The 12,166-nt window shown below is 30.5% G+C and overlaps 1 protein-coding gene across 1 annotated transcript; it reads right to left on the bottom strand.

Annotated features, from left to right (window-relative positions):
• Positions 1-257: 257 nt before the first annotated feature.
• Positions 258-2,321, bottom strand: LOC114298716 (Dof-type zinc finger DNA-binding family protein). Its single transcript, XM_028243337.2, has 2 exons — positions 2,103-2,321; positions 258-1,622 (listed from the first exon to the last, which is right to left on the bottom strand). The coding sequence occupies exons 1-2, from the start codon at positions 2,124-2,126 to the stop codon at positions 765-767; spliced, it is 882 nt and encodes a 293-aa protein (XP_028099138.2). The 5' UTR covers positions 2,127-2,321; the 3' UTR covers positions 258-764.
• Positions 2,322-12,166: the final 9,845 nt, after the last annotated feature.

The following is a 12,166-nucleotide window of genomic DNA, read 5'->3' as shown; positions in this document are numbered from 1 at the left end:
GCTGTTGTTTGTATCGAAAGACAGTAACAGTGCCATGTGCAGGGTTCAGAGGGGTTCACACCTGGCTCTTCTTTCTCATCATCCAATTGGCTTCAATCAGTTACTATTTGAATATGTTGATGAGATCTCAAAGTTCATACCTGTTTGCAAGAAATCAAAAAAAGGAGAGAGAGAGAGATGAACATTCAAAGGCACCATTGACACTCACGTGAGTTTGAGAAAATCAACACCACCACCATATAAGCTCTTGCTAAAAGTGACACAAATACTCAACAAAGTCTTTTTGATCCACAACTTATAAAAAGTCCTTACAAACTTGAACATACATTATTAAATCTTTGTACGAAGCCAACCAATGACATAAAATAGTGGGTAGCCTTATCCCTTTTTTCCGTTTTGTGACAGAAGAAAATAGTACCAATCAAGGGCATGGTGCGCAAGCCCTTTCCGACTAGCTAGCTAGTTGCCCTTCAAAAAAAATTCTGGGCTGTTCTTGATCTCTTCTTCCATCACTGAAGCCAACCAAAAAGAAGCTTCAAATTCCCACCATAAGGCTAAAGAAAAAAAACACAAGTTAAAATGAAAATAAAGAAAGAAAAGAGAGAAAGAAAGAAAGAAAACCCATGTATCCTCTTATCTGTTAGTTTTGAAGAGATCCAAACAAGTAACTCAACCCACCATGAGAAACAAACAAACACCCCCCCCCCCCCCCCCCAAAAAAAAAAAAAAAAAAAAAACACTCAGATTGTAGTTTATTATCTTCTTTACCATGATCCACCACCACTACCACCACCACCTAAGACTCCATTCCAATACCCAGTTGAATCTCCTTGCTCTCTATTTTGCTCAATATCAGAGGAGCTTGAGACTAGTTTCAGATCTTCAAATGGAAACAAAAGCCTCCCACTAGTTTCTTGCACCCCTTGGAGACTTCCATACCCACTACTTCCAATTCCAAGCCCATCAAGAGAGAAATTTAGGGTTGGTTTGAATTCCTGCAGAGAAAACCCAGATGAGTAAAATGAGTTCTGATCCGATATCGGCATCATCGGCGCCGACATGGGTATGAAAGAACTCAACCCCCTTGAGTTAATCCCAGTGAGAAGCTCCAAAGCTGAGAGGTGAGATGATGAAGTAGTTGTGGATGCACAAGAAGCGTTGTTCTTGTTGTCATCAAAATTGGGCACTTGAATGAGTTCAGAGATGGTTTTGAAATCTTGAGATGGGTAAGCCAAGTTGAGATCCTGGCCTTCATGGATCTTAGGGTTTTGAGGTGGAAGAACCAGATCAGGAAGTTTCTTTGATAAAGATGATGATGAAGTTGTTGTTGATGAAGGTGAAGATGAAGATCTCTTGTTCTTTCTTGAACCTCCTCCAACAGGAATGTTTCTGAGAGATCCACCTTCAGTCCAATACCTTCTACAAGTCTTGCAAAAGTACCTTGGTTGTGTGAGACTGTAGTTGTTGTAGTAACAAAACTTGGTGTTAGATGAATTGCACCTTGGACAGTTCAAAGCTTGTTCTTTCTGAGGCCTAACCTTCCTCTCCATTGAAGAAGGCGGCTTTGAGTTTGAGCATGTGTTTGGTACTACTATCTCTTCCATTGATTTCACCACTATTTCCTAAAAAAAGCCAAAAAGGAAAAAAGGAAATGAAAATAGACATAAAGAAGCCAATACATAGACATAGCTTCAAGATCAAACAAAGAAAACCAATACCCACAAAACTTCAGATTCAAAAGAGGACATAGCAGAGAAAAAAACAAACAAATCTAGTCAGCTAGCTAGTTGCTTTACACTTTTTTCAAAAAATCATATGTATATGCAAACAAGAAAAAGAACAAGCAACTAATAATAATAACAAATTTAATCTTTTTCCAGACTCTTTATCTCACAAGCAAAACAGCAATAAAGTGCAACATCTTGAATGAGTGAAAAAAATTTAAAAAACAAAAAAACAAAAGAACCATCATCCTTTAAAAAGGTGCCCAATAGACATGGCATGCCATGTATAGATGTAAATTTATAGTAACATAAAAGAAAGAAAAATAAAATTAGGGTCTGATGGAGATGGAGATGGAGGAGTGGGTGATGGGTCTATACCTGTGGCCAATGAGCAGTATCCATGGATGAAGAAGAAGATGAAGAAGTAGGGGTTTCTTCAGAAGAGAAAAATCACATCTATTATTGAAACAGCCAAACTGGTTCTAAAACCAATAAAATAAATGCTTGAGATGGTTTGTGCTTCATGTGGGTATGTATATGAATGGAGAGAGAGAGAGAGAGAGAGAGAGAGAGAGAGGGGGGGGTCCTGTATAGAATTTTTTAATTAATTATTTTATTTATATATGAGTGGAAGAATGTGGGATAATTCATAATTTAATTAAAAAGAAATTGAGAGTGGGGGTGTCTGTACGTATGTACTGCAGAGGTGGCTTTGGCTTTTCCGACCAAAGAAGAAGTAACAGGAAGTCAATTTTTCTTATATTTTTATAATGGATATCTGTTTATCTTGTTTTTTTTTTTTTAAATTAGAGTCACCTCCTTCAGGTTGAAAAATATATATTACGTGTTATAGTTTTGCCATAATTATTTTTTTTATTATTAAAATTGAATGGATTAAAATTAATACAGATATTATAAAAATATAAAAATAAATAATGTAAAAAGAGATGATAACATTATTTTTTTAGCCATTTAATTAACAAATTATTAATGAAAAAGATACTAAGAGTTATATAAATTAAAATTAAAAAAGAGGTCATCAACTAACAAATTAGTGATGAAAAAATGATTAAGTGTTACATAAATTAAAATTATATGAGACTCAATGCAATTATATCAAAATTATAGAACTTACAATATTTTTTTTTTTCAAATTTCAAGAGAACTCGGTGTAATTTACCATTTTTTCAAAAGACAACAAAGTGTTTTTTTTTTTTTAAAAAAAAACTATCAGTTGCTAAGGCTCTGTTTGAGAATAGGCTATTTTAATTGACTATCTGATTTCTTACACACAAAAAAAATGTACAAATAATATTATGACGAGATATTTTATTTTATCTGAGGTGGACTATTTTAGCCCATTCCAAACGCCCTAAGTGTCAAATCTATTTTAGTATTTGAAAATATTGATTAATTAATTATGTTTTGGGTCACGAGAATTAATTAATTTGAGAGTGTTGGTAGGTGCAAGGGATAGGCAAAGAAGACAATTGTCAGTTAAAATGAAAATTATTGTTAAAGCACATCAGTTACGATAAAGAAGGAATTGAACCAAATTTGGGATATGATCACCTTGACTAAAGTTGTATCGTGATAGAAACATTTTGAAAAATGATCCACCATATAATGGGTTCAAATTCAAATTGATGTGCTAAATAACATGCATATATACTACCAAAATAGTGAATCTATTACTTTTAAAAAAAAGAAAAAGAAAAAGAAAAATTAAAATAATCTCTAAATTTTCATTTGATTCACTAGAAGAGTGAGAATAGAATAGACTGATCATTTCTTAAGAATGATCATTCCTTTCAAATGGTGAATAATAATTTTATTTGTAATGCATTTTATTATTATTTTGTTAGTTAATCAAAAATGAAAATGAATATTTTGATTGAATGATCATTCTATTTCATTTTATTTCAATGAATTAAATACTACCATAAAAATAAAAATATAATGAGTTTAACAAATTTGACATTTTTACATTTTTCTCTCTTTAATGTCTAATTTCATAACACTTTGTTTCTTTATCATCATCAATCATATTAGTAGTGGTTCAAGGGACAAGTAGTTTAGATGCTCGTCTAGGGTTGTGATTACAGAAGGCTGGCTTACACAAAAAATCAATCAAACAATTCTCAACCCAAAAATAATTTTGTAAATAAAAAAAGAGAACAAAACAACATTTATAAGATACAAACACGGTCTCAATATTGCATTTATACCTCTTTCATTTTCTTGAACGAGATAAAATTTTCTCTTTCACCTCACCCGCGACAAGTTCTCTTTCTATATTATAATATAAATTTAAACTCTCATCATTATTTTTCACGGCTCTCTCAATTATATTAAATAAAAAATTTATTAAGAAAATATTTGAAACTTATAAAAATATTCTTTCATAAACTCTTATTTTTGTTCGGTACATCGGAATTAATTCATAAACTTTTATTGATAAGAGTTAATTAGTGTTACGGAGTTACTGATAAGAATTTATAAATAAATACTCTGGTGGGAGATTTTTGTAAGAATGTAACACAGCTGAATCTATTATCACCTTCTTCTTTTTTTTTTTTTATTATTATTTTTTCCTCTATATGCTATTGTGCTATTAAAAAGGAATCTTTCTTACTAAATAAAAGTTCATCATAACTCTCTTTCACTTCCTTAGTCATATCAAAAGAAAAGTGCTATTGTTTATTTTTCTCTCATCAAATAATCAATCTCTCTTCTCAAGAAAATTAAAATAAAACAAAATAAAAATCATCTCGTTGTACTCCTCCCCCTCTTCATCTGTGGTGAAAAATCTTATCTTGCCTACGACAAATAATCATCCTTCATTTGGTCATCAAAAAATTGGGATTTGTATGATTATTGGGACTCATTTTAAATTTTATTTTGATAATTTAAATTATTTAAATTTTAGATAATATCAAAAAAAAAATATTTGTAAAAAATAAAATTAATCGGATATTGGTAATTCCTTCATCAAATCACATTTGTATTCAATTTAATATATACATATTCATTTTTTATATATAGATGTGTTCTGATGAAATAGTTATCGATATCTAATTAACTTGATTTTTTATAAGTATATTATTTTCGATATTTCTCAAAATTAGAATGGTTCAAATTATTAAAATAAAATCTAAAATGAGTCTCACGATCTTGATGCACAACAATGACACCATGTCCTCAAAATTCTAATATGGATAAATTACAAATACACCTCATGAGATTTGTTTAAAATACAAATTGTCCCATGTGGTTATTACATCCTACCTCTTGAAGTTCTTATTTTCATAACAATAGTCTCTTTTGTTAATAAATCATAAAGTCAATTAACAGTTTTTAATTATATTATAAATTTATTTCACTTAATACTTCAAGTAATTTTATTAATGTATAAAAAAGTAATTATGAATTTTATTTTTTCAATGAATTTTGTTAAATACAAAATTTTAACAAGGGGTATTTGTAATTTTTTAAACCATAAAAGATAATTCATATTTTAAGTAATGTTATAATTTACACTGTAATAGTTAAGTTTAGATAAACTCATAGTAATAAAAAAATAAAAATTATAGCATATGAATTTTAAGTTTCATACGGTTGGTAATGTGATTGAAAATTAACAATTTCATCTAAGTTACATTGAAATTTATATTTTTACATTTGATTATGCATTTGTCCATAAAATGTTTGTATTTTTATAATTCTTTTACCCACATTAAAAACAATATCAATATAATTATGTCAAGCTTATAAAATTTACTATAACTTCAATGGAGATCGATGTACTTTAACTTATTTTTAACAATTGTTTCAGTCTCTTTTAGAAAATTAGAAGGAAAAAAAAAGAAGAGAGAAAAAAAAAAAAACAATATACGAGATGTTTCTGTTGTTAGTCTATTTTTTTGTTTTTGTTACAACCCCCCCCCCCCCAATAGGTAGGATGTTAGCTCAAATGAAAATTGGTATGCAAACAAATTATTTTATCAAAAATTAGAGTTAGAATGATGCGTTTCTAACAAATTTTGAAATTACGAGTTACAATATTGATTCTCAACTCAAATTACCCATTGTTTTTATTGGTATATATGGCATGAATGAAAAAAAAAATGTAAAAAAACGAAAAAGAAAAAGGACTAGCTAGAGAAAATTATAGACTGGTTGGTAAAGTTTATATATATAGTTTTACTTCTATATTTTAAAAAATAAAAATAAAAACTAGTTTTGTGCCTATTTTTATATACAAATAATATTTAAAAATTACTAAATTCTATGAAACAGAAAGCATTTTTTTTTCTTTTTGTTATTTTGTAAAATAATTTTTCATTCCCTCCGCCAATATCTCTGACTAGACCTATCATGTTGTCACTAGCGGCTATGAGACCAAGTTTGGCATACTTAAAAAAAGATAAAAAGTTAAAAAGTCACTATTCTATTTAAGTCATATCATCTTATTTAAGTCACATTACCTCTCTAACACATCACTTCAAACCCAACCCAACCCATATTTTATAAAAAATTAAAAAATATACTTATTTAGATCATTCCAAACAACACCTGAATCTCTTACCTTTGACCATACGCAAACACTTTCGATGAACCCCTACCACCTCTAGTCTTCTCCAACCACTTTTGGCAATTTGCAAGTACAAAGCCTTTCGACCGTCGATGATCATCGCCTGCTAGCGATTCCCATCGGCCACACCCGCTTATTTAAAAAGTTAATTTTTAAAATCATAAATGTATATATATGTTTTTTTAATTTTTAACAAAAATAAACATAAATATTGTGGGAATGTATTTCTGAGATAGGGCATGTGGCATGATCTCCAGTTGGTAAGCTACATGGCAGGAAGTGATCGTAGACATTAGGTAACTAAGTCCTAGTGAACTATGACTCCTATAGGGCAGTCAAGGGCAGTCAGGGATCAGAGATTTACGAGTTGAACTAGGAGAGAGTGATGAAAACAGTCTCGCAAGAGATCACTAAAATACTAATTTTAACAAGAGGTCTGAACAGGTGGCAATCTATAAATAAAATAAAAATAAAAACTAAGGCATAGCAACATTGTAGTAGTGAATGGGGAGTGATTATTCAATACTCTCGAAATATAAACATGTGGTGTTTCATCAGGTTTTGAGTGGTAGAGAGACAGAAGAGTCCACGATTTATGTTGGGGATGAGAGAACAACATGGGACTTACTAATTAGTAATTGGTTTATAGTATGGACATGTGGTGTTCCGAGAATACTGAATAATTTTCTGTTAATGAAATCCACTAACACATCATTAATAGTGACTCTAATTAGAGTTCCAAAATATTTTTTTTTAATGAAAAAGGGGTTCCTAGTCATAGGGATGACACTGTACATAAAGAGATAGAGATCAACCCCATGGGTAAAGGGATTTTATGCACTAAGGAGCTATTTGAAAATTTGATAAAATGTTAATTTTTTATTTTTATTTTTTTAACTTTTTATCAAGTTCTCTAAAAGAAATCACAAAAAAAACTATCAAAAAAATTAATTTTTTTGCCAAAAAAGTTATCAAAAAAATTAAAAAGTCACATTTTTACTAACTTTTCAAAATACCCCTAAGTTTAGTATACTTAGGGGTAGTTTGGGAAGTTAATTAAAAGTTAATTTTTAGTTTTTAACTCATTTTGAATAACACAACTTCTTATATTTTTTACATATAAAAGAATAAAAAAATTAAAAAGTCAAAAAATTAACTTTTAACCAACTTTCTAAATCACCCCTTAACTTTGTTTACGTTGTATCAAATACCCACTAATACTAACCTTGTGAGTTGAGATCCTTTCCTTAGACTCTCTTCTTACCTTCCTACTTGTAACGGTAGAGATACACTTTAAGTTGATCCAACGGTTCAGATTTGGCAACTTAAAAATAAAAAAAAAATTATAAAACAAATTCAAATTTCTTTTTTCCGCCCAAATCTGAACCGTTGAATCAATTCAAAGTGCATCTCTACCATTACAAGTAAGGAGGTAAAGAGAGAAACTAAGGAAAGGATCTCAACTTAGGTGTAGGTGAGAATCTACGTGAATTTATTTAAAAAATCAACTTCGTTTTCAGATTTTTAAAAGGAGAAGATGTTATTAATTATGTGTGGTTAGGTCAGATTTTAACACACATAAATATAATTAAATTCTTTATTAAAAAAATAAATAAGTTATAAACATTACCAAACACAATTTAACAATTTTATAAAATGTTACCAACAAATTGAGCGAGCTTAACGTTGATAAGGGAAGAGTTGGGGAAGAGTCTTCAAATTGACCAATAATGAAAAAGCATTAGTCATGATGAGCTATTCCGGGAAAAAAAGTTGAGTCTTTTTTTTATTTTTATTTTTTATCCTCACCATCCCTAATGTATTGAGATTGATCAATTTTTTACTTTTTATTTTTTGTGTTTTTTTTTTTTTCTCTTATCACTCACTGACATGTATTTATAAAAATTGTGGAGCCAAAGAAAAAAAAGAATTCCCTATCATTTTTGCCCATGTAAGCCTTGCATGCTTTTTGCATGTTGCTTATAAGGGGTTGCTTGGCAACATTGAATTTTTAGGAAAAAAAAAAAATTAAAAAATCATAAAAAATAAAATAAAATATTTTATTTCTTTTTCCTTTTTGTATACTTTTTCTTAAAAATTATTCTCAAATTTTTTTTTTCATCTTATCTTTTAACCAAAAAGTAACTAAAAAAAAAAAAAGCTAATTCCCAAATTAACCCTAAGTGACCCCACCCCCCCCCCAAAAAAAAAAAAATTCAAATAGTTGCTCACAATTCAGATGTAGGGTGTAGATTTTTTTCACTTTACAAATGAATCTTACCTTCAAATTTTAAATTTTAAATAATTTTTTAATATTTTTTATGAATATGTGGACTAGCCGACAAATATAAATGTGGCTGTGTGGGGGTTCTTGATTTGTGGCTTAGAGCATTTTTAAGAGAACTTATAAATGAGATTTGTTAGTTATTATAGGTAGTATCAATATATTTTAATTATTTTAATGAGTTAATTATTATAATTGTTATATTAATAAAATTTTTTAATGTTAATTATATTTGAAAAGATTTAGGAGACTTTTTAAATAATTTGTATATAGATAAGTAAAAAAGAAATTAAATAAAATAAAGAACATATTTTTTTATATTTTAACTAATAAAAAATAAAAAATATGATTGGAGTTACTCTCGGGCCTCGTTTGGAAACATGCTAATTTAGTGATTTTTTAGCTATTTAGCTAAAATATGAGCTAAAAAAACTAGTATATTTAGGATGATTTTTTGGCTTTTTACGAAAAGATGTGCAAAAAGTAGAGAGAAAAGAGAATCTTTAACTTTTTGGTATGAGTTGTTGACTTTTTAACTAATTTAGTAACTTTTTGATTTTTTGACTAAAAAGGAGGGTTCCCAAACGAGACCTTAGAGCATGTTTTTCATGTCCAAAAGCAGAAAGGGCAATGATTGGTGGCCACAAATTCTGTGGCTCAAATGGCCCGAAAATGCTAGAACGACGTCGTTTTGGGTACAAAACAACTCTGAAAATGCCAAAACGATGTCGTTTTGACATTTTCAGGCCATTTGAGCCACAGAATTTGTGGGCACCAAACATTTTCCAAGCAGAAATGTTCAGTTATATCAAGGGCCAAACTTTGAAGAGACTTTTCCTACCTATCGTCTATATTTTCTCCCCCTTCGCGTTATGTGTACACTTCCAATTACGAGATAATTCGGATCCAATTGAATTGTGTTAGACTGGGCTCTACAAGAGATGTCCTGAATTAACAAATATATATACATTGTTAGAAATTGGGCGCCCATGTGGCATGACCCTTAGAACCTTTTGAACCTGAACCTTTTGAACCTTATCCATGTAAGTTTGAATTTGAATTTGAATTCAAACTTATTAGGATAACCATTCAGGATATCTATATCTATCATATCAATAGATATGGATAGATGGATAGATAGATATTGGTTATATATCAGATTATATGGTTAATGTAAAGATATACGTATATCAGATATACGTTATGTGGTTTTTACCTATAACCTTTTTTTCCCCAGACTCTCTCTCTCTCTTTCTCTGACTCTTTCCCAGAAAACAATTATCAAGTCATTTTGCACTGTGACTTGTGTGGGTGATATTCATTTTGTAGTATCACTCCACTGCAGGGTTCGTTGACTGATCAGATCTTGGAAGCACGTGATGTACCCACGAGGTTGTGTCATTAAGGTATGATTTGAATTATTTTTATCCGCTGCGTTAATTTATAATGCTTTATAATTTACATTAGTATCAGAGCCTATATGGGTTTTTTCGTGCTTATTTTTTATGCATTAAAACATGTGTATTTTTTTTTATATAAATATATGCACATTATATGCATGAAAATTAATGGAGGAGGAAAATGAAGTGCACGGTTTTTTGCACTTCAACTCTCATTGATTGAGAATGTGATACACTTCATTTTTATGTTCATTAAATGTTATTTTTAATGCCATAAATATTTTTATTGTGAAAAATGGAGTCCGGCAGTACAAAAATCGAACCAAAAAACACCTTGGAAGGTGGAGCGTGGGCCTCACGCGCCACCTGACGCCGTGGGAGGCTTCTACGCGCTCTCACACGCCTCCGTGTGCTCTCACGCGCCCCACGTGCCTCCACACGCGTGCTGTTCTACGCTTTCCACGCGCGCGCCCTCCGCGCCATACACGCGCGCCGCGTACTGAGTCGCGCGCCTGCTGAGCCGCGCCGTTTTTCCTCCGCTGGCTTGGCTGCTGATGTAAGGGTCTGTTTGTTTTGTTTTTATATTCAGAATTACGTTAAATGATCATAATTAATTCGTTATAGCTTTTTTTTAAGCGTGGTTAGTACCATTAGACTCAGAATTATATTTTCTATCTTTTGTAAAATTTTGAAAATTTTATGAAAATAAAAAGTATTTTTCCTGTGATTATAATTCATTATTTATGCTTTAAAATGCTTCTGGTATTGCATAAATTATTTTCTAGAGTTGAATTTTTTATTGTAGACTTCTGAAAAGTTTTACTATTTACTAGAATAATTTTTTCAGTTTATTAGATTCTGGAATTTTTTATTTCTAATTTAATGTGTGTTTATTAGTTATTTAGAATTCCAGAAAATTTTAGAAAAATTTCAGAAAATTTCAGAAGTGATACAGTTTCTGTTATGGCATAATTTGAACATTCAATACAGCATATTATTTTTTTTAGGGTTTGTAATATGTTGTGATTAGAATAGCATGATTAATTATTTTTTATTTTAATTCCGTTATTAAATGTAACATAGCATGTATTGATTGTGAATCTACATTATGATGCTATTGTATGGAATTAAAATTTTTTATCATGCTTTTAGACATGCCATAATCAGTGGGAGGTTATTCGGTTGAGAGAAATTTTTGTAGATTAACTCCCGAAAACCAATATTTTGCGCATAAATTAAATTAAATTTTGGATAATTGTCACATGTGGCGCAAGAGATGATTACGAGCATAGCGGATTTTCGATCTTGCGACTTGTGTAATATTGTCACTATTTAATTTAGATTTTTGTGGCAAAATTATATTATGTTAATCAAATTAATCCCAATACGAATTTCTCTCTAAATTGACTTAACTTATGGAAGTTAATTGGTTGACCTAGACTTAGTAAAGATGTTCAAATGTGAACAATGTAATCTCATTCTGTAGATGAGCAAAAGCCTTGGAGACTTTAGGTCAAGTTTTAATTGAGCCAAAGTAAGGAAACATGACTCAAAGTCGCCGTGGTTTTGTTGCCTTGTTTGGCATAATAAAAACTAATGTGTGCGCTATGGTTAGCGGCACGCTACGTAGTTTTGGTTGGCGAGTTTTGGAGTTATGAAATTAGTAAGCCCTCAATAGATCTGTATATGATCTTGACTATTGAGTTGCGCGGATTGACTTTGTAATTTGACTTGTAAATAATGTTACATCATTGGATGAAGTAACATTCAAGACTCACGTCATCCAAGAAATGCGAGTTTAAATAAATTAGTCATTAAGTGTAAGACGAGTAGCCAGTATGAGCAGTGTTTTGCTCTCTACCCAATAATTGGGAGTGGATGGAGCAAAATTTCATGCACTATAATAGTGTGCATTGAAATATCACGTTAAGTGAAAAGATTAGCGCTTAGTGGCTGCAAAATCTATTAACACTAAGTGAAAAGATTAGCGCTTAGAAGCTGCAAAATCTATTAACATTATGTAAAAAGATTAGCACTTAGAAGCTGCAAAATCTATTAACACTAAGTGAAAAGATTAGCGCTTAGTGGCTGCAAAATCTATTAGCATTGCCAACTTGTCTAAGTTTGGACACTTGCTGTTTTCACACTTGAGTGTGAAACATGA

Source organism: Camellia sinensis, chromosome 13, assembly GCF_055761805.1.
Source record: "Camellia sinensis isolate YWXY chromosome 13, ASM5576180v1, whole genome shotgun sequence".
Lineage (NCBI taxonomy): Eukaryota > Viridiplantae > Streptophyta > Magnoliopsida > Ericales > Theaceae > Camellia > Camellia sinensis.
The sequence above is the reverse complement of the archived record's forward strand: the minus strand, read 5'-3'. Positions and strand labels throughout refer to the sequence as shown.

Excerpts from the sequence above, each read along its gene's own strand:
- LOC114298716 (XM_028243337.2), bottom strand. The coding sequence starts at position 2,126 with ATGGATACTGCTCATTGGCCACAG. Across the intron at positions 1,623-2,102 it reads ATACTGCTCATTGGCCACAG|GAAATAGTGGTGAAATCAAT; the intron begins GTATAGACCCAT and ends GGCTTTTTTTAG.